The sequence below is a fragment of the Sinohyriopsis cumingii genome, chromosome 8, assembly GCF_028554795.1.
Source record: "Sinohyriopsis cumingii isolate HCF-2022 chromosome 8, ASM2855479v2, whole genome shotgun sequence".
NCBI classification, from domain to species: Eukaryota; Metazoa; Mollusca; class Bivalvia; order Unionida; family Unionidae; genus Sinohyriopsis; species Sinohyriopsis cumingii.
This window is the reverse complement of record NC_142968.1, coordinates 116,778,218-116,802,929: the sequence shown is the minus strand read 5'-3', so window position 1 is coordinate 116,802,929 and position 24,712 is coordinate 116,778,218. Positions and strand designations below refer to the sequence as shown.

Below are 24,712 nucleotides of genomic sequence, written 5' to 3'. Positions count from 1 at the left end.
TATGTTGAATTGTATCTTGTCCATTTTTCTTTATTTCGGTAATGAAGGGGCGAGGGGTCCCCTTAAGATAAAATCCTTGCAGTATCTGTCCTTAAATTGTATGGGACACCAAATTTGGAATTTCTCTTTTTATGCAGAGATATTTAGCCAGTGACTGAAGGCACCAATGGAACACATAAAATTAACACAGAATCAGTGAGAAGGTACAATTCAAACCACTCAAGTTTATCACCTTGTGTAGATTTTAAAAATAAGAAATTACAGAATAGGATTAGGTGTTGTCAATAGTTTTCCTTCTTCACTAACAAATACGAGTACCTGTGGCTGCAGCAGTCTTTTGCATCTGCAGGAAGTACAATGTGATATATTTTGTGGCATTCTTCCTCACTGCCATGCCCAGATATGTACTAGATAAGATTTTCTTTGTTATTTGTCATCAGTGAGAATCCCACATAAATATATGATAACTATATATCTATTTGCATTCTCCACACTGGAAATACAACCAGTATGTCAACATATATAAAAGGGCACCACCTATCTTCCAGAGTTGGAAAAAAGATTAAGTTCACGTGCATTGATACATATCATATTGCAGGCTGTGTATCATGAATCGTATCAATACACGGCACAGGTGTATTGTTTCACCCCTACTACTAGCCATGATGGATGTCTTGAGCAGCACCAAGGTCATTTAGAACACTCTAGACCATGGAATGAATGAACAGTTTTGTGACAATCATCCAAGTAGTAACATATATGTAACAAACACATATGGATGATGACAGGCAGATGACGGACAACAGGCAACATTTGACAGGCTCTTTAGGACCGATTAGTACATCTGTCAAGAATTGTCATCTCTTTGTGAATGCATTGGTTCAACCAAAGCACTTCATCAGGCTCATTCATTTCATTAAATGTTCTAAATTCCTGTCCTGCACATGTTGCTGCACCAGGTAATGGTTTACAGGTAATTTTATCTCCTGTGTAACTACTACTAGTACCTGTAATTATTTTTTAAAGTAAAATGGATTTAACAAATCCCAAAAATAAGAAATAAATGTTCCATTATGTACAAAAGAGAAATAAGGTACTAAATATGATTATGTAAAACAATGACATAGCTGTGAACATTATTACTGAAAACCACTCTTACCCAATGTAAATATGGATACAACTGTGAACAGTGTATCACACTTCTGACATGACCCAATGTAAATATGGATACAACTGTGAACAGTGTATCCCACTTCTGACATGACCCAGTGTAAATATGGATACAACTGTGAACAGTGTATATCACTTCTGACATGACATAATGCATAATTCTGACGCAAAAGTGAACAGTTTATCCCACTTCTGACATGACATAATGCATAATATTGACACAACCGTGAGCAGTGTATCCCACTTCTGACATGACAAAATGTATGGTACAGACACAACTGTGAACAGTGTATCCTAGTTCCGACATTACATAATGTACAACACTGTTTAACTGTAAACAGCATTACCTGGACCTGCATAATGTATAATATGGACATGCCAATAAAAGCATTACCACATCTGCACTTACATGATATGGACATAAATGTTAATACACGTATTACCAGATCTGCTTTTACATAATGTACAACAAATATTGTAAATATGTAATATTAACTAGGTCTGATATTACATAATGTATAATATGGACATACCTATAAAAGCATTACCCTGACATGCTGTTGCATAATATATATGGATGTAACTGAACAGCATTACCCAGATCTGCCATTACATATTGTATAATATAGACATAACTGATAACAGCATAACCCAGATCTGCTGTTTAAAATGCACAATATCACAGAATAAAATAATTTAACAACAATTGTGTATTTTAGATCATTCCAAAACTCTGACATTTATCATAAGATTGATACGCTGTGCCTTTTTATGGATACACTGAATATCTTAGGACAAAGAACTGACCTCAATTTCACCAGCACACATTTCATCTTAAGTGTAAACTGAAGACATTTGATAGGTCAAATTCAAGTTAAACTAAAATTTCAACCAAACAGATCACAGGATTCTCACTTCAGTTTTGTTGGTGTAATTCAGGCCAGATAAAATATCTAAATAAACAAACTTAAAACTTTGCAACCTGTGTATTAATTATTATGTTTACAATTACATTTCAAAATATTTCTGCTTAGATGACAAATGTCTGAGCTAAGGCTGAATACTTTGGCAGAAACAACCAATGCTTATATATCAATAATTATATTCTGTGACCCATTCTTTGTGACAAAAAATATTCTGAATTACTTGTTCTTGAATAAAAACAGAAAATGAAAAAGGGATAAGCAGCTGAAATTTCATGCATATAGGATCTAATTTAGTAGCCATGAATTAAACACTACATTGCCACCCTCTTACACAAACACTACACTGCCACCGTCTTCCATAAATACTACACTGCTGCTCTCTTACATAAACACTATACTGCCACTCTCTTATATTCAGCAAAGCACATTTGATTCCACTACAAATAAAAATTAGAAATGTCTCATGGCATGGATGCCCTGCCAACATAATCCATAAAAAGGCAACTTCCAGATCAAATTGCATCAAAAATGTCCATTAAGTTTTGTCAGAAAAAATAGTGACAATCAAGCTTGGCTTAAGTTTTCTCAATGCAAAGCCTTACACCAAAAATTTGGTTGCCATTAAGTTCTTCAAAATATAAACAGCAAAAACAAAAGTTTGTGATGGATAGAATGTTATAAGACCTTAGGTGATGTTTATCGCTGGTTCAATATTAATGGCACACCAGCACAGGAATGGTAATATCTTGCTGAAGACATTGGAGCAATGTGACTCACCCATGAAAATGCCATGGAATACAACCCAGTTTGGTCTTGGCAGGATTAGAACAAACACCTTTGTAAAATCCTTATTACTAACTCATTGCAGCTCCATATGTGACATTAAACAGACATGTGTAATACTATAAATCTCCTCAAATGGGGGGGGGGGTAGGGCAGGGATTGTCACATCAAGAAAGCAAGCATATTAATATCAACTATGCCCTTAAGGACAGTACAATAAAGCTTGTTACAACAATCTCAAATTTAGCATTTTTTGACCATGTACTGTCAATCTTCTTAATTACAGTAAATTTATGCAACTTTATGGCTTCGCAGAAAATATAATTTTATCAATATTTCAATCTGTGGATATGCTACTACGAGTGTATGGGCATCCTATTCTCTACGCTGGTCTATTTATGAGGAGGTCTTTAGATGTATCAAGTTGTATCACTCATGAAATCTTGAAAATCAGACATGGATTATGTGGTTTGAAGTTGGATCATTACTGTTTAATAGCAATTAAGGTAAATTACTGATGCCAAATGTGTTATACAGTGTAAAATATATAACTGACAGCAGATAAGTGACTTGTTGGTCACTCATCAAATAAATGTTATTTTAAAGGAACTCTTGTGTCTCACCTTTGCTAGCGTTACAGAATTGCACAACAAATTTAAACTTTGTTCATGCTGTCGCCACCACCAACATCAGCATTAATATATCATTTTTGCTCTAAAACAAAAGGTACAGCAAAAAGCATAGCAAATGGCACTGAGTACAAACCTCCATATAGCTGGACTCTGCAGACTGTGGAAGCAAAATGAAGGAAATAAGTCAAGAAAGGTAGGAGTTGAATTGATCACAGATTGCACAAGTGTATGTGTTATACAAGCATGTCATATATTTGTCATACTGATTGTAACTCCTAGCAAAATGACTAAGCAACATCACTGAGTAATACAACCTTAACATTTATGTGGTTTTTCAGAAGTCAAAATACCATTTTCATTGCAGATGAAAGTTATGAAACTGTTTGACAAATAAATGCAACTGACTGCAAGGTTACTCAAAGCATGTAGTACTAACTTGCTTGATATATTTTATAAACTCTCTTGAAAGAGCTTCTATTTGTCACAGCACATAGTACTATTTATACTCTAACTTGCTTGATATATTTTACAAACTCTCATGAAAGAGCTTCTATTTGTCACAACACATAGTACTATATATACACTAACTTGCTTATTTTATAAACTCTCTTGAAAGAGCTTCTATTTGTCACAACACATAGTACTATTTATACACTAACTTGCTTGATATATTTTATAAACTCTCTTGAAAGAGCTTCTATTTGTCACAACACGTAGTACTAATTATACATCAACTTGCTTGATGTATTTTACAAACTCTCTTGAAAGAGCTTCTTTTTGTCACAACACACAGTACTATTTATACACTAACTTGCATGATATATTTTATAAACTCTCTTGAAACAGTTTCTATTTGTCACAACACACAGTACTATTTATACACTAACTTGCTTGATATATTTTATAAACTCTCTTGAAACAGCTTCTATTTGTCACAACACACAGTACTATTTATACACTAACTTGCTTGATATATTTTATAAACTCTCTTGAAAGAGCTTCTATTTGTCACAACACGTAGTACTATTTATACATCAACTTGCTTGATATATTTTATGAACTCTCATGAAAAAGCTTGTTATTTGTCACAGCATGTAGTACTATTTATACATCAACTTGATATATTTTACCAATACTCATGGCAGAACCTTTATTTATCAATTTTCATAAAATTTTATCTGATATATTGCACGTCATACAAATTTGACACCTTATAAAAATGCTGGCACTGTATCCAGTATTGATAATACTGCAAAGTTACAAAATTAGCAAAATCAAAGATTCCTGTCCCTGAAAATTGCCCATTCTGAAACTCATTGAATGATATAATACCCAAGTTACATGGCAGAGACTCCTGTCTATTAAACATTACTCTTCTGAGACTCACTGAATGATACAATACACCAAGTTACATCATACAGAATCCTGTTCATCAAACGTAACTGTTATGAGACTCACTAAATGACATAATACACAAGTTACATGACAGAGACTCCTGTCTATTAAACATTACTCTTCTGAGACTCACTGAATGATACAATACACCAAGTTACATCATACAGAATCCTGTTCATCAAACGTAACTGTTATGAGACTCACTAAATGACATAATACACAAGTTACATGACAGAGACTCCTGTCTATTAAACATTATTCTGAGACCCACTAAATGAAAGAATCATGCCACAAGCTGGATGACATAAAACTCACTGAATGACACTACATGACACAAAGAAAAAATATAAATCATAATATACTAGTGCTGTTAAATTTGTATGAATAAAATGAATACAGTATGTTGGCAACATAAAGCATTTGCAAATAAATGATGCTTCATACATGACATGTGGCTTGGCGCTCAGCATTAAGAAGTTGGTTTAGGACTGTTCGGCCAGGTGTCAGGATAATGTGACTGTAAGGGACATCATGCTACATGTCTTCAGCATGATGCCCCAGTGCTAGACATAGCTATAAACTGCCATACTGCAGACATTGTAGTGATATGACTGAAAAATTGTTAAAGCTACATTAAAAATCCAAATCACACACACATACATAACAAGTGTTTTGGATGACTGGTGTCTCTCTTACCTGTCCATTTGTTGATACATCCTCATTGCATCCGTCTTGCAAAAACCTGAACTTAAATGGATAACTCTAATGCAAAACTTGAACATGAAATTTAAAAACTGTTGATACTACAGAATCTCATCAGTCAGAAAGGTCATCCTACGTCCCACAAAGATGCCATATTTGAGATACTTTAACACAACATATTTTAGCAAATTTTAGTTAAAATTTTGTACTCACTTTCATTTTGTAACTTACAGTATCAGAAATTTAAAATGTAATTACCAATCATTTTTAATCGGTACTTCCTAGTTGACTTCAAAACTGTATCAAAGAGGAAGTAGTTTTGTGGCCGAAGTTACAAATGGCCATTCTTAATTGATTAAAATCACCTTCTAGCTAAACTCAAAAGAGAAATTTCACATTGGCTTAGGATTATTTGCTGTAAACAACTAATGAAAAAAAACACACAGAACTGGCACATGGAACAATCTAATCCTTGTGCCATTTTCTTTTAAATACAAATAACTGTCATAATACTAGAAATGATCCATTTAAATTACTGATGACCTAACTGTCCAATATGCAACAAAAACAAATGGAGGTACAAATTAAAATTTTAAAGTTCATTTTTTCAACATTACATATTTTCCTCTATTGGTTCAAGTCATTATGTATTTTCAGAAATGATGTTCTATTATACTGTCTTCCACATTTCACAACAATAGCTAAATAAAATATGTTTATCTTACTTACTATACCAGTATATTTACCATATATACTTGCATAAAAGTTAGCGCCAACTAGAATAAAATTGACCCTGATCCTCCATTGCAGAATATGCCAACAGATCAGGATCTATGTTATACATTTTTTGTATTCTAGTGAAACTCGGAACAAATTGCACAGACCAGTCCTGATTGTGGCAAAAGATCAGGATCTATGTTATACATGTTTATTATTCTAGTGGAACAAATTGTACAGACCAGTCCTGATTGTGGCAACAGATCAGGATCTATGTTATACATGTTTATTATTCTAGTGGAACAAATTGCACAGACCAGTCCTGATTGTGGCAACAGACCTGGGCCTTTCAGCTGGGCCAGACTTACAAGCATGTCACACTAATTTGTATAATATACATGCACATTACCTTTGATCTATTTTGACAAGGTAGACAACTGCCATTTGGTACCCTTAGACGTTCATCTCCAGGCACGTGCCCATTGACATATCCCTGCCCATTCTGCTCCGACATCAGACTTCTTCTCTCTTCCAACAGTGGATTCCCGCATGTATGATATCCATCACAATCTTCAGTTGCTGTTGCAGGAATATTACAGCTGCCATGATTTGCATTACAGTTAACCAGGCTTTGTAAACCATTGTGGCTAATATGACTGTTTTGTCGTGATATACCCTGTCCCTGGCGGGTTATGAGCCCCAACTGACGGTCACATTCCCCTATTTCAACAGCTTTTATCAACTTATGTATTTTGTCCTCCCCATACTCTCCAACTGCAACCTCCATCACTAGAAATTAAAGAGAAAATAAATTAACGACTTAAGCAATCCAGTTCTATTACTCTGGAAATTGTGTTAGAATAGGATTCAAACTTGAGCTCAGTTTTTGAAAAGTTCCTTTGTTTCAGTAGGTATGAATTGGGCTTACTGAGCTTCAACAGAGCTTGAATCAAAGTACTGCAAATACAAATGGCTTGATGGTTAAAAGATATTAATTTACAGTAGATCTGATGCTATTCATGCTCCTTGTTACTAGTGTTATTCTGCTTAATTTTCTTTAAGCCATTTTAGCATTTACTATTATTACCTTTTAAAAGGTGTTCTTATGATTGATTCAAGTATTAACACATCCAAGGGAGATAAATGTAGCTACTAGTAGGCCAATTATTTGAGTTGACTCACTTACTGTTTACCTAATTTTGAGTTGCCTCACTTTACACATAAAACTGTTATGAAAGGCCATTAGTGTGACCATTATGCAGTAATATTATTAGTAACACAAACCGTATCTGGTAGAAGGGAATGGATACTGTGCCATAAGCAATGAAAGACTGAAATCCCTCCAAAACAAAAATCCTTTTTGCCCCTTGTCCTGACAAATGGTGATTGGGTGAGGATAATCAACCTTTTTGTATATATAACATCACATGTTTGTTTCTTATCAAGCAGGACAGGCAGCAATGGAAAAAGGACTTTATTTTGGTGTCTCCTAATTTCAAGAAGAAATTTGGCAGAACGATATATGTCACCTGTTCCATCAAGGCATATTTCAAATACATCCCAAAGTTAATTTAGTATGAAAAACAGGTCGCTGTGATCACATTTTGGCTGTTCTGAGTATAATCCTCAAGCTGCATGACTACACATGTAATGACATCAGAGAAACTGAGCTGCATAAAAAAGCTCCATATGTCAGCAAGGTTTCAAAAAAGGAAGGTCAACTGGCCCCTTTCATTTAGAAAAGTGAGCCAGGGGACAGGGGTCAAGTTTCAAGATTGAAATGTAAAGAGTATCAAATAAATTAACTTGGAGCACAAAATCTCAACAAAGTCACTGAAACATGCATAATATAGGCCAAAGAGAGAGACCTCTTTTTGCAGTGAATGTTGAACTTATCAAGATGTATCCACTCACCAAGCTTCATCATGTATCCACTCACCAAGCTTTATCATGTATCCACTCACCAAGCTTCATGATTCTAAGTAAGACAGCATACATGTAGTAAATCAAAGCTCATGTGGTTGTAAACACACAAACCTAACCATAGCAGTAAAGATGAAATGTCATGATGGCCTTCTTTGCTGTAATGTAAGGTAGTAACAAAGATGCATATAATCAATTTCACAACTCTAGAATGAACAGTGCCTGAAAAATGTAAAACAAACCCAACATGTAATCAGTTTAATGAAGTATCAACTATGGGCCATAATAACCTTGAAATAATATTAAGTGAGTAGTGTTCTTCAAGGTGCATCTTCTGACCAAGTTTCATGATTCTAGATAGGATAGCATGCACATATCATGGAAACATGAACGAAATACAGAGCATGAGCTCAAGCCAGTAAAATGTGAAATATGGGCTGAGGTTGTATGGGCAAGGTACCAAAAAATGAATAAGACCAGTTAGTTTAATAATTCTAGCAATAAAACTAAAAGCACAAAATTCAACCAAAGTTGGTGAAACATGACATATTGGTCACAGTAACCCACTTTTATGATGCTGATGTTATATTCATCAAAATGCATCCTTTTACCAACTTCTTTTGATTCAAGTTATAACATTATTATACAGAAGGTACAAAACCTATTAGGTCATCAGCTCAGTGCAAAAATATAAGCTTGTAGAATATTAAATGTAGGGCACAGTGACCTATTTGTAGTAATGATGACAAATATCCATACAATCACCTAGTGGATGATTCTGGCATTAAAAATGCTTGAGACTGAACACAAGCCACAGTAAGTTTAATTTTTCATTGTTTTTCTCTGGTCTTGAACAAAAAATAACCATCAATCGGTACTGAAGATAACATATTTCACTGCATGATACCGGAAGTGTAACTCATATTCAGTAAGCAATAGCAAAACTTTACATAAAAGTGGTTATTATATGATCAGTAAAGTAATAAAGTACTAAAATCATACTTGATGAACAAATATGGAATGTCTTTATGTTGATGTATATTATCACTGGCTAAGCATGTTGATAGGATAAAAAAATCAGCACGGAATTGACGAGGGGTGGGGGCAGATTTCAAACCAATCAAGTTAGTCACCTTGCATTGCCTAATTTGTAGAAGGCGAGTGGGTCATTCAGGAGTTCTTCTTTGCTGCTGACATAAATAAGTGCATGTGCCTGCTATGGCTGTCTCAGGTGAATTCTCAATTTAAAGAATAAAAAAGGCAAATGACTAAGGGAATAATACCTTTTAGAGGGTAAGTATCATTTCATATGGATTCTTCACCTCCTGTATTGATATGGAAAAATTACTGACACACTGATATACCCATTAATCACTCCATCTGTACCAAGCATATAGAACTAATGTATATGCATGTCCCTTCAGCCATACCCCAGGGGCTGGACACTATGAAAACTGTCCCTAACTGTTGTCTAGGACCTAGGAAAATTAAATGGTTGGGATTCAGCAAGACCATACATAAGTGACAACTTTTATATGTGCGGATGCTGATGCCACGGTTAGTAATGTAGATCTCTACTATGCAGGGTGAGCTATTTGTATGAAATACCAAATACACTAATTTATTCATATTTCTCCTCTTTGAAGCCTCCAAAAAGAGTGCAAATAGTTTTTTCTTTTTGGATCCACCATTTCTGGAATCCAGCTCTTTATCTTAAGTTCACTTTCTGTTTGACCTTCATCTCAGTGTTTGTGGGTTTTATCAGGTTGTTCACTGTAATCAGCATTTGTGGGTTTTATCAGGTTGTTCACTGTAATCAGCGTTTCTGGATTCTATCAGGTTGTTCACTGTAATCAGATCTGTGATCACTTTTATCACTTTTATGGTCTAAGCATGAAACCGAGAAAAGTAAATCTGTTACCAATTATTTTTTTATGTACCTCTTGGCAAAACTTTCCGTTGTTTTCAAATGCAAACGATTGACTGGAAGTATATTACCTTTACCAAAATCACTAACTTTACACCTTTTTTCTTCTAGTCTTTAAAGAAGGTAAAAAACATGGGTGCAAGTTATTACAGTATGTTACTCAAAGTCGTTGCATATTTCTATCAAGGCTATTACAATTCTGATGCATGCCAAGCTTTGCTTCAACTAGGAGTACACAAGTACTTAGTTTCTCCATATATGGGATTTGGAGATTAGGGATAATCTGACAGGCTGAGTATAAAGATATAATGTAACCGCAGAAGAGTTCATGTTAATTTTTATAAAATAATCACTGAGTGGTTCTGACATTTGATGCTATGCTGCCACATCGGTACCAGATTAAAATGTAATTATTACACCTTACTGATTTTAAATGTGCCACATTTAGTACATTATATATCTTTCTTTGTGGGACTTGGTGTATATTCTGAACAGATCATTCTGGCTGAAGCAATGAAAACAACAACAACTGACATGTCATGTGGGAAACAGTATTACTATGTTTCTTTTCTACAATATACTTTTGTAGTTGCCCGATACCAAGGTACAAATATAAATAATATCCAAACAATTTGTACCCTATGCCACTGATGCAAAACACAATATGCTTAGTCTTATGGCATGTGTGTACCCATGTCTCCCAAATGCTTTACAGGCAAGACAAAAACACCAGCATATAATAGCTAATATTGGGTTTTTCTAGATTAGATCTAATTTAATGCTTGAAAAACGGTAATTTATTCTCCATTCAACACATGTGTTGGGTGAGAATGAAAGTACTCTCTCATTACTCAAAGAACATGTGATAATTTTCAAATGACAGTGTTTGAGGCAAAATGACATTTTCATATTTATTTTTTTCACCAAGGTTAGTGTGAGGATAAAATCTGCCAAATTAAACATCTGCATTGTATATATAATTTTTTTTTAATATAGTAGTAACAGACCTGCAAATCTCAATGGCCACAAACTTGTCTGCCATCTGCTAACAGTGAATTTAGTTTAATTCAAAATAATAGCTGCTTTACATTTACTAAGTACAATTTTGCAATCTTTTAAGAACAAATAATAATGCTTTTAAGTAATAAAATTATAAAAAGACAAATATTGAAAACCAAACTTCTCTGAAATCTTCAAAATAATGGAAAACATGAAACTGAAATCTCCTGGCAGAACTTTCAAGCCAAGAGTTAAGTACCTTATTTAAACATCAGTTTATAATGTACACGTAAAGAGTCTAGAGTTAAGTACCTTTATTGAAATAAATAGCTCTTCTGGTCTATGACCAATACGGCTAAACAAAACCAAAAAGTATCACATAAACCTTTCATTTTGTAAAAAAAAAAATGTTTTTTTTTTAAAAGCATAATATGGTGCTTTCCCAGGTGAAACTAACAGAATTTTGAGTTGGATGAGTGAAGTCTGACCTAAGGATAAACATTTATAATTGGGAACGTGCTTAATGAGTTACAAAAATCGTATTGGGAGAAGGTAAGAGTCTCCTGTCCCCCCCCCCATTTGTTTGAGAAAACCTTCTTGCCAAGAAAATGCATCATTTTTCAGCAAATAACTTTTGAACAAAATTAAAAGTATGTATATAACTAGCATTTCAATTATTCATCAAGTCTGGTGCTCACATCAAAGGACATTTGAATCCCCCCACCTCCTAGATCACATAAATTTTGAAATAGATACATTCTTTGATCACTTCATAAAGTACCAAAAAAAGGATGCATTTCACAAATGAGGTGAGATGAAAACTGCCAAAAATGGCCAAAACAAGGGAAGCAACTCACCATAGTCAGCAGGATTATGGTAGGGAGGACAATGCAGCTCCTGGGACCTGCAGTATGGCAGTAAACTAGTGAGTGGTCCTCTGTAAATACACTGTCCTTCAACCAACATGTACAGCTGAAAAGAAACAAGATTCAACAGTTATATTAATTGGAGGATGTGGTGGTTCAGTGGTTAGTATACCAGACTCATGATCAGCTTGTTGCTGGTTCAAATCCTGACCACATCAGGTCACCTGTCACTGTTTGTCTCTGGGAAAGGAGTACAGCTGCCTCAGCAATGGTGGTTTTCCTTGTGATGATGTGTTGTCAAAGACCCATCAATCATTAAATAACTTACACTCAATCCTATTTTATGGAATAAGTTGAGATTGACTCCCTAAAGCTGATGTGTTGTCAAAGACCAGCAATCATTAAGCAATGCACACTTAATCCTGGTTTATGGAATTGGTAGCGATTAATTCCCTAAACTTTTGAAAAAAAGGACTAACATAAAATGAAAATATGCATGACTGTAACACTGCAGCTGCCATTCCCACAAGTACCAACTATCTCTTGCTATTTGCAAGCAAAAACAAAGACGAGACAGGTTGCTGCCAGTGATGACTATTTCAAAGTTACTGTATGCAATATAGCGAAGTCACCATTTTTTAATAGGCATACATTTTTATGGTTTTGTAATATACTCCATTGGTATTCAAATCCATATTGGAGAAATGGTCCTATTATTTTCATTGTAGGATTCCACTGGTACTTAAATCCACAGGTTGGGGAAATAGTCCTATTGTTTCCACAGAAGGTTCATTGTTCACTGGGTATTAAAATCTGTTGTTTGTTGCAACTAAGAAATATAAAAAAGTACTGAATTTACAGTATTTTAAGTCTCAAATGCTTACCTGACAATCACATTATCAGATGAGTCCAATATTTGGACTGGAATGATTTGTGCCACATAGGAGACAACCACTTAATTTTGGAGGGTAACAGGCTGAATTTTATTTCTAACCAGGGTCATTTTTTATCTTTTGCCTCAAGATAATTTTTTCCAATTAATATAATGGATATAATTTGGTAATTTATCAACCAATGTGAGCAAGAATATTTTGTTAAAACTATTTGTGGATGTAACATTTAAAAAACAAAACAAAATCACCTACCACACTTTCCTAAAAATAAAATGGTTGGTCCGTAAATAGTAGACAATGAAAGTATAACAGCCTGTGTTTGTGCTATGTAAAATGAAATTAGATAGTTCAATATCTTGATCAGATAAAATTTCTAGATCAATCAAAGGTTTCTGCTGCTTGATGATCAATTAATCATTCATTTACCCCCACCTCCACCTCCTACTGAAATATGTGTGCTGTTATTGAGTCTGAAATGGTGGGAATGGTGCAGAATTAAATTTTTATCAAATTGCAAAAATTCTAGTTGATAAATCGGTCATTTCACTGAAAGAAATATATGCGTGTTCAAACCAATTAAAAGGAATAATAATTTCCAGCTGATGATAGTTATTGTCAATAGTCAAGTTGTACATTGACTCACATGATCAAACATCTCAAAGAGCTTGGCACTTGGCTGGTGGATAGTACATATGATAGCTCTGCCTCCGGCTGCCAGAGTCTTGAGTAAAGATACACACTGGAAGCAAGAAGCACTGTCCAGACCACTGAAAGATGACAATAAGTTTACTAGAAAGAGTGACAGAGTTAAAGAGAGTTCAGTACTGAAAGAAAAAGTTCAACAAAATTTGTGCTTGCAAAGCATGCATTGCAGGTACAAGAGTTTCACATATTTAAAATAATGTTCAAATTTTAAAAAATTGTTACAATAGCTATGCACTCAATTGCCACTCTTGCATAATTATGCAACTGGAAATATGAGGCAATGTCCAGAACACTGAAAGATGGCAACAAGTTTACCAGAAAGAGTCACAGTTACAGAGGGTCCTGTACTGGAACAAAGCTATAGCGGAGTTGTGTTTGGAAAATATGCATTCCAGACAAAAAGTTAGAGGTTCAATATATTAAAAATAATGTTGACTTTTTTAAAAAAATTGTTACTATTGCTTGAACATCTAATTAGGTCATTCACATTAAAATACAAGCATGCCAATCAAGATTCTGCTTCAAATGGTAGCGAATTCCAACTAGAAGTACTGTCCTTTAAGACATACACAAAATGTCCCAAAAAACCCCTGAAAACTGCCGTAATGGTGTGAAGATTTAATTAGGTCATCTACATCAAACGAGTTCAAGATCATGCAATGATCTGAAAATGGTTTCACTCAAAGTAACTCACACTTCAATGGCTATATCCATTATTAATATTTCCACAAAAAAAATAAAAAAAACAAAAAAGACCATTTAGTTACTCAAGTGGCATTATTTAAGATAATCTTCAGATATATCCACAGCTAGGTTTGAGAAAAATCCATTCGTACTTGTGTTATCATGCTCACAAGCCATCACTAACTAAAACCGTGAGTAAGGACCTTTGACCTTGAAATACATGTCCGAATCCTATCAATTTTTTTACTGAACAACAACAAAATACAAAGTCTTCTCAACAGTAAGTTTTATATGTACAATTCATAAAAGCACAATGAAGTAAAGAAAACAGTGAACTATGATTTAATCCCAACATCAAGCAGGTCTCGTTTTAAAACTTGTTTATAATAGGACAGCCATGTTGATTTTGAGATCTGCATCACTTTCATTCAGGACTAATAATACAGCAGAACAGTGTTTTAGTGAAAACCCAACATCAGTGCCATGATTTTTGCAAAAGTAATAACATGATTTTGATAGATGGCTACCATGGTTGCCACATAAGTCATCAGATCAGTACCATTTTCTTTGAGGACCTGCTCCATATTGTTATAGTGATTTAATGAAATGTCATTTTTAATACAACCATTCACACAAGAGCAGCCATAAGGCGATTTTTCAAGATGGCTGCAAAATCCCAATGTCAATACAACCGTCAGTTTGTAATAACAAGATTTTCTTGATAACTGCCACAGCAGTAATACTGGGGTGTGGGGTATGTGTGCATGTCATATCTGTACCATTTGCATTGAAGACCAATATACCAAGTTTTTACTGAACACCCTATATTGATATGACACCATTTATGAAGAAGGAATAAAAGATTTTCTACATGGCTAACATGGCGGCAATGTTGAATGTCAGGTCATTTTCACATAAGACCACCCAAGTGTTTTATTATTTGTGCAGGATGAGCAGGTTTAACATTTTAATGATAACTGCTACAATGCCCATGTTGATGGCCTTCTTAAAATTCTAGCTAACAAGACTTTAGTACAGATGGTCACATCAACATTGCATTTTCACCACAGCTCTGAAACTCTTAATTTGACCAGTGAAATAAAGTGTAGAGTGATCGAGCAATGGATGCAGATTGACTTCAGAATGAATGCAAACAAAATACAGAATGAATATTAGAGAAATGATGAGGTCCACTGAAAGAAAATAGAGTGCAAATGTAAACTAGTTGATGAATGATTTTTTTTTAAAAAATGGAACAAATTTCAAATGAATTTCATGAATGGATTCAAAATCAGTTATTTCCATGCTGCTACTAATTTATCAAATGGAGAACTTGTTTCCATGATAATCAAATATTAGATTCTTTTGACAGTTTTAGATGCATACTTCTGGTCAAATCAGATACCCAAAAATCATATGGTCATAAAAAATTCTTTTAGTAAAAAGAATACATTTATATGACCATCCATCCAGAAGTAGTGAAAACAAGATTGCCAGGATGCCCAATATGGTGGCCATGTTGACTGTCTGATTATAGATTGGTAAAATTTTCATAACGGATCATCTATACGTTGTAAGACGTCTTTTATTTAAAAAAACACATCAATATGAGCGTGTCACTGGTATCACCGTAAATTATGTGTTGACACAAATCAATGTTAATGGGACTGAGTGGATCAGCTGACACTTACCTGCCAATGATGACTCCCATCTTGCAGGGTCACCACTGGGACAACACTAACTGGTACTTCACTGACTTGCCATGACCAATCCCCAACTTTCAAACTCTATTACTTGTCAACTACCACCCCCACCCCCATATCATGACCCAGGGGTTGTAAACCAACCAGTAACACATTATGTATCTTCCTTTTATGAATGCTGGTGCAAAGTTTGGTTTTAAAAGAGCTGTAAAAATGGCACTGTGATTGTAATTTTTGCATCTTTGACCTATGAACCCCCCTTGGGAACCCAGGTGATGAAACCTTCTTGCATATGGATTACTGCATGGGCAACCTATGTACCAGGTTAGATGCATTTTCATCCATCAGTTTAGATGAAGTGGTTATGGACAGATGGAGGGAACCATAATATATCCACAATGGCTTTTAAAAAAGCATATTTATGATTACTGAGTTAACAGAAACAGGACTCGTCAATAGATTACATGCTCGTCTGATTCCCAACTTAAGTAAAAGACTCCTATTAAAAGTATACAACGGTCCAACACTCGAAATTTGTCTGCAGACTATGTTAGTACACAGCCCCGAGTGGTCTAAAGAGCTCACCATTATGGATCACTGATATTTCACCTGTCTGTGTGGGTTCGAGTCTCGTGTTTGGTCAATGTGGGTATGTGAGAAAGCTTGCCAGTAGCTTCTCATGGGTAATTGGTTCTTTCCAGGGTTTTCATGGGTTCTTCCTCCACCATTTACACTGGCCGCCATGTATAGCCTATCCTGTGCTGAAATATGGCATTAAACCCTACAACAACAACAACACAGCCCCCTATGGTCAAATACCCTTGATTTCTATGCAACTTATAGACAAGTATCCTCATTTATGTACTAATTATGCAAACATTTTCTTTCCATGGTAACATAATAAATGTTGAATTTGGAATAATTCCAAGAGTCAACATGTACCTCTATGCAACTTGCTTGACAGTTATACCAAGCCTGGTTGATATCCTGAAATGGCTGGATAATTATTCTACAGAAAAGACAATGTTCACAAACAGATTATCATGGACAGAAAGAAGCCACTGCAGTAACTATATCCCCATGTATTACATACAAATAGATATATATGGACAGAGAGAGGGCCGTTGTAACAGATACATCCTCATGTATTACATATAAACAGATGTATTATGAGACGGGGGTGGGGGGGTGGAAGCCATTGCAATGGAGACACAGTTCATGTCTACAAAGTTAAAATGAACACAGCACATCGATCAATTCTAGTTCAAAGTTGAATTAAGGATTATATCATGATTTACTTTTTAAGCATGGAAAAAAACTGAAATAAATGTTTTATGACCTATTAACAACTTTATTAGTGTATAAGCTATCTTTGGTAAACAATTTGCATGCTGTGTATTGCCATTACCTCAATTACCTAAATTTGTCAGTGTAACTTTGAATGCTGTGTATTGTCATAACCTAAATGACCTTCATTTGTCAGTGTAACTTTGAATGGCATGTTTTACCATTACCCAAATTATCTACATGTCAGTGTAACTCTGAATGCTGTGTATTGCCATTGCCTCAATTTGTCAGTGTAACTTTGAATGCTGTGTATTGCCATAACCTCAATGACTTTCATCTGTCAGTGTAACTTTGAATGGCATGTTTTACCATTACCCAAATTATCTACATGTCAGTATAACTCTGAATGCTGTGTATTGCCATTGCCTCAATTTGTCAGTGTAACTTTGAATGCTGTGTATTGCCATAACCTCAATGACTTTCATCTGTCAGTGTAACTTTGAATGGCATGTTTTACCATTACCCAAATTATCTACATGTCAGTGTAACTCTGAATGCTGTGTATTGCCATTGCCTCAATTTGTCAGTGTAACTTTGAATGCTGTGTATTGCCATAACCTCAATGACTTTCATCTGTCAGTGTAACTTTGAATGGCATGTTTTACCATTACCCAAATTATCTACATGTCAGTGTAACTCTGAATGCTGTGTATTGCCATTGCCTCAATTTGTCAGTGTAACTTTGAATGCTGTGTATTGCCATAACCTCAATGACTTTCATCTGTCAGTGTAACTTTGAATGGCATGTTTTGCCATTACCCAAATTATCTACATGTCAGTGTAACTATGAATGCTGTGTATTGCCATTACCTCAATTATCTAAATTTGTTAGTGTGACTTTGAATGCTGTGTATTGCCATAACCTCAATGACCTACATTTGTCATGTAACTTTGAATGGCATGTTCTGCCATTACCCCAATTATCTTGTTGTTGTTGTTGTTCTTGGGTTTAACGCCATTTTGCAGCACAAGATAAGCTATACATGGCAGCCAGTATAACTGGCGGAGGAAGAACCCAGGGAAGAACCACCGACACACAAGAAGCTACTGGCAGGCTTTCCCACATACCTACGCTAGCTGAGCCTTGGACTCGAACGGAACCCATGCAGACAGAGGTGAGATGGCAGTGATCCGGAACGGTGAGCGCTTTAGTCCACTCGGCCACTTGGGGCCACCCCCAATTATCTACATGTCACTGTAACTCTGAATGATGTGTATTGCCATTACCCCAAATACCTAAATTTATCAGTGTAACTCTGTATGCTGTGTATTGCCATTACCTCAATGACCTACATTTGTCAGTTAACTTTGAATGCTGTGCATTGCCATTACCCCACTTACCTAAATTTGTCAGTTTAACTCTGAATGTTGTGTACTGAAATTACCTCAATTACTTAAATTTGTTAGTGTGACTTTGATTGCTGTGTATTGTCATAACCTCAATGACCTACATTTTTCAGTGTAACTCTGAATGGCATGTTTTGCCATTACCCCAATTATCTACTTGTCACTTGTAACTCTGAATGCTGTGTATTGCATTACCTCAATTGCCTACATTTGTTAGTGTAACTCTGAATGCTGTGTATAGCCATTATCCCAATTAACTAAATTTGTCAGTGTAACTTTGAATGCTGTGTATTGCCATTACCCCAATTACCTATGTCAGTGTAACCTGAATCTGTGTATTGCCATTATCCCTATTACATAAATTTGTTAGTGTGACTTTGAATGCTGTGTATTGCCATTATCCCAATTACCTTCACTTGTCAATGTAACTCTGAATGCTGTGTATTGCCATTACCTCAATTACCTACATTTGTCAGTGTAACTTTGAATGTTGTGTATTGCCATTACCCCAATTACCTAAATTTGTCTGTGTAAACTGCAACTTTTATGCTCTATCTTAAAAGTAAAAAAAAATTAACATGGGTGTTTTACGGTTTTAAAGTTGCATCAATTTTTTACAAAATGCCATTTTGACTTCATGTATCAAATATTTTCAAGGAATGTTCAAATAATAATCCTTCACTATGCATCCATGTTGGTTATATGACCAAAGTGATTCTTAGTACATATAAAAAAAGTGATTTTAGTGTGGGGAAAGAGTAAAATACATTGCAGTACCAATATCTGGTTTCTAACTAGTAATATGTGGGGTGTGTGAATATTGGAATTTCAGAGACAGATGTGAGAGAAGCAATGATAAATCTGGGTACCTAGGTCAGCATCATAGAAACTAATGTAAGTTGGGGGTGAGAACATATCAAGTTTTTGGGATTCAAGAAGGCTTTGATAAATCTGGGTAAAATGTCAGCATCATGACATATCTGGATAACTGGGTCATATTCCTGCTGTTTCAGCACCATTTAGCAATGGTATGATCTGGGGGAAGGGAGCTGTCATTCATCTAGTAATGGTTAGCCAATCATATTCTGTATGTGAGGAAAGGGTGTAGAATTATGAAATGTGTATATAGAAAGAATTATGATATAGTGTAGAGAAGAAAGCAGAAGGAAGAAGGACACAAAACAAAAAGAAATGCAGAAACAGGACAGAGGAAGAAAAAGAGACAGCAGATATTAAGATGTACTTGCAAATAAGACTCAGAGAGAAATATACAAAATGGGAGGTTAAGAGAAAGGATACCTAATAGACATAATGGAGTGATAGATATTCTGAGTGGACAGATATAGTGAGAAACAATGTAGATAAACATTAGTGTAGAATTTGGAGAGGTGGACAGAACTTAGTGTGTATACTGGATGTAAACAGTAGATTACAATATGACTTAGTGTTTTAATTAGTATACCAGTGGTCCCCACCTCATCCCAAAGTCAACAGAAAGACCCAGTAGGTCAGACCGACTGCACCTAATGGGTCAGAGTTAGAAGGATCCACTTCAGTCAGAATTTTGCACCAGACACTCTGTCAGACACAAAGTATTGACCCTCAAGTGGAATATTTGTATCCATCAATGCATATAAAGAATTTTATTAGTTTATACCTGGTGGGCTCATCAAAGAACATTATGGGAGGATTGTTAACTAGTTCCAGTGCGATGGACAGCCGCTTTCTCTGACCACCAGAGAGATTACTGGTACGAGTTTGCTTTGTCTCCATCAAACTAAGTGTGTCCAAAATTTGATCAACCTGGAAAACAAAATAATAAAGTATGAAATTTATTTTTGCAAACAAAATTGTGCTTAATGACTGGCTTCTCACCGACATTCATGACTATCCACTATGATAAAATAAAGAGTAAAATCACATCATCATTAAACATTGCCAAAACACAAGATTTAGACAAAACTATAAAGGCATGCCGAAGGAAGATTTCTATAAAGTGACAACAGTTATAAGTATTCCAAGCTTTTGTAATGTAAATCCTCAAATCTATCATGTCTTGTACTGGACTATTTACTTCTTAAAATAATTTTATGAATTATTGCGTGTGACTGCGGAGCATTAAAGAGCAATTTTTAAAATGCTTTTGAAACACTTGGAGTTAACCTACCAGGTTGCGTTTATCCTCATAAGACATGTCTTCTGTCAGTTTGAGATTGGCAGAACACATCATGGATTCTTCAACACTGAGGTGAGGCAGAAGATGGTCATCCTGCATGATGTAACATGAGTATTTCCGGAAGGAACGTAAATCCCTCTCCTTGCCTTTCACAAATATATCACCAGTCACATTCTTGGTCCTGAAATACAGATAGTTTGAACACTGGTCATTGTTAAAAAATTTTCTATGAATGATTTAAAAAATTCTTCTTAATGGTTTGGATAGCTTTGTATGTACATGTATGTTTATCAATCATTTTATTGAGCGTGATGAAAAATGATTGGAAACCCTTTTTCTCTCCTGGTGATAATTTTGAAACTTTTTAAGTTCATGCGAGATATTTTATGTACTAAAAGACAAGCTATAAACTTAAATTTAATTAATCTGTGTTCTTCAAGGCTCAAGATACTGTGCAGAAACAAGATCCATTTGAGATGTAGCTTTGACCCCAATCATGTCGTTAAGATATTTTTTTCACACATACAATCATGAAGTGCATCATGAAACAGATGTCATGCAGTGGGACAGAAATTCCACTGGTCAGCTCACACCTTTTGTTTTATTTTCTTAAATTTGCGTGAAAGATTTTTATTGTCTAGCAGAATGGCATATGATTTATATATACATGAGCAGTGATTGGTAATGTCAGTGAAGCATTGTTATCTATATGTATCAAACATGGTGTGATAAATCTAACGCCTATTTTGTTCAAGCTCATTATAATCAGATTTGAGGTTCATTTGCCTTCCTATACAACTAAAACTGATAACTATTCAATCTGACATCAGGATTCACCTTTTGCAACAATAAATGTGTCAAACAGAAATTTATGTCACCTTTGTGTCCATCAATATGTCATATAGAAACCAGTCACCTTTGTGTCCATCAATGTGTCAGATAGAAATCTATTACTGATGCCAGTAAGTACTATTAGTAAGTGGTAAGGAATCTTGCCCTCTAATGTTACAAGAGGAACTTGTCATTAAAAAGATTTTCAAGACAGCGATCAAAATAGCCATGCTGGACACGTGATCTGAACAAATTTCACTACAAATTTGAAAATGTTTGTCATAAATAAATTTATTTGCAATGTATTCATACTTGAAAGTGTGTTACGATTAGATGGAGAGATATCATGCAATGTATTCTGACCACAAGACATATAAAGATCACAACAGAAACTATTGTAAATTGTAATTAATTTTAACTGACCTTCTGTAATTACATATAGGTACAAATACTTAATCAACTGCCACTTAAGCAAGATTTAAGTGTCTAAAATGTCACTGTCAATCAAAAACATCTAAACTAGTCTGAAACAGCTCTATGTACACTTGCAAAGGCATCTTCATCCTATAGTGTTGATCCATTAAAGCCACAGTGGTCACTGACCTTATGGATGAGTAACCTGAACTTGACCACTATATGTTTCAGCAGCTAATTCAACATTAAATGTGAATCTTACGGACTTTCACTTTTTGTGAAGATATAAAAAGTGTAAAAAGTTCATTTCTTGCTCCTGTAGAAGCAGATTGACTATTTATACCTATTTGTAATTACAATGATGTAATGTAGCTAGTGATGTAATTACAATGATGTACTATAGCTAGTGATGTAATTACAATGATGTAATGTAGTTAGTAATGTAATTACAATGATGTAATGTAGCTAGTGATGTAATTACAATGATGTAATGTAGCTAGTGATACAATTACAATGATGTATTGTAGTTAGTGATGTAATTACAATGATATAATGTAGCCAGTGATGTAATTACAATGATGTAATGTAGCTAGTGATGTAATTACAATGATATAATGTAGCAAGTGATGTAATTACAATGATGTAATGTAGCTAGTGATGTAATTACAATGATGTAATGTAGCTAGTGATGTACATGTAATTACAATGATGTAATGTAGCTAGTGATATAATTACAATGATGTAAAGTAGCTAGCGATGTAATTGCACTGATGTAATGTAGGTACATCCATCAATTAGAATTTAAGTAATATACTGTATATTGTTTTTACTGTGCATACATCAAGTTTTATTGCCTGAATCAATGGTGTAGACACCAAAGGCACATTAACCATATGTGAGGGCTCGACCACTGAATAGGATCAAAACAATTACATTTTATTTCATTGCTAGAGACACACCATGGCAGCCATTAGTGAGCTGGTCTGTTATCATGTGAGTAAAGTATTTTGCCGAGAGACACAACATGACAGCCATTACTGAGCTGGTCTGGTGCTCTGTGAACATCGTTGACTTCAGCTCTAGTTAGTCATTTTTCCTGGCTGTGATCACATAACATCACTATTACTGGTCCTTACTTGGCACCATCTGTTCTGAAAATGTGGCATGATGGTGGGTAGGTGAGCACTCTTAGACATGACACCAAAATGAAATGTAACATAAAGTTAACAAAACATAAGCTATTGGTTTGGCTTTGTTAGGTGTTTTACAGCACAGTAAAAATGGTAGGTTAGTTAGTGCCAAGGCAATCCGGAAGTAAAGTTCCTTGTCCAAAGACGCACCATGATAGTCAACTCAGACTGATCTGATGGCCAGATTCAAGCCTGCACCCTTTCTGTCACAAATCTGGTATGTTAACCACTATAACTCCAGAGTTTCTTTAAAACAGTGAAATGGAAATAGTTTCAGCTTGAAATAAATGTGAAATTTGTTATTTCTTTAAGACAAAAACCTATTTTTAGGTCATGAAATGTTTGCCTAAATAGGCTCGCTGGGTTAGACCACCAAAACACATCTGTGGTCTAAAATAATTCAAACCAAATGAGTAGCTGATTTGTGCATCTGGCATGCCAAGCCACAATTCCTGCATTTCAAGACCTACTACAATCTCCAATCAAGCTTGTTGGAATTTTGTTGCTAATAAATCAAGAACAAAATATTTAGGACTAAATATACATTCCCAATTGAATATGTAATGAAGATTACAAGTACTGTGCCTTTAACTTGTGTTTATCAGTACCTTTACACTGCTAGCCAAGATCTATCAAACTGCAGTATTTACTTGCTTACAAGTTAAGCCCAATTGCAAAGAACATAGATCCTGATCTGCTGTCACATCATGTGCTAGTAGTTCATGATCTATGTTATTTGTTACACTAATTACTCCCAGAAAGACTGCAATGACCCAGATTTGGTGGTGCATGATGCAATGGCAAATCTGGGTTTATGCATTCTGTAGTTAGACTAGATAAATGAATACAGATGGTATCAGCAGATTTTACTGCACTGCATTCAAAGATCAAAATATTATGAAACATGAATAATTGATATTATAACAAGCATGCACTTTCAATATTCAACTGATGTCCCAGCACTGGTACCTTAATATATCCATGAATATACATGATGCAACTTAGTTTCAAGGGCTATTTTAAAGTTACCAATTTGTTTCTATAGTTGATATTAGGATAGAGTGATAGAGATCATATGACTGTACAAGTATGTATATATGATATGCTGAAATGCCATCAGATACACACCTACACACAATCACACAGCCACCAAACCATAATGGACGCTCACTGATAGTGACATTATCATTAACAACTTTCATCTTTGCCCTAATTTAAAAAGATATTCATCCTTGGATACAAATTTTGATACTGCTTGCTATCCATATTACAACCTACTGTAAGTGAATAAGTGAATGGCCTGACACTTTAATGGGATGAAATGTCAATTAAAACCTAAGACTGTCAATACACGTTGAGATTACTTGGTTTTCAATAAGATT

The 24,712-nt window shown here is 34.9% G+C and overlaps 1 protein-coding gene across 2 annotated transcripts in view; it reads right to left on the bottom strand.

Moving 5' to 3' along the window:
- Window positions 1–24,712, bottom strand: part of LOC149794471 (ATP-binding cassette sub-family G member 1-like) — an 85,442-nt gene that overhangs the window by 28,751 nt on the left and 31,979 nt on the right. The window contains exons 3-8 of one of the 2 annotated variants that reach the window (XM_089968712.1): window positions 20,887–21,076; window positions 20,377–20,522; window positions 13,577–13,700; window positions 12,032–12,146; window positions 6,735–7,114; window positions 3,645–3,668 (exon numbers count right to left, since the gene is read on the bottom strand). In XM_089968712.1, the coding sequence (XP_089824838.1) occupies window positions 3,645–3,668; window positions 6,735–7,114; window positions 12,032–12,146; window positions 13,577–13,700; window positions 20,377–20,522; window positions 20,887–21,076 (979 nt within the window). The remainder of the gene's footprint in view (window positions 1–3,644; window positions 3,669–6,734; window positions 7,115–12,031; window positions 12,147–13,576; window positions 13,701–20,376; window positions 20,523–20,886; window positions 21,077–24,712) is intronic. The other variant, XM_089968713.1, reaches the window with a different exon arrangement.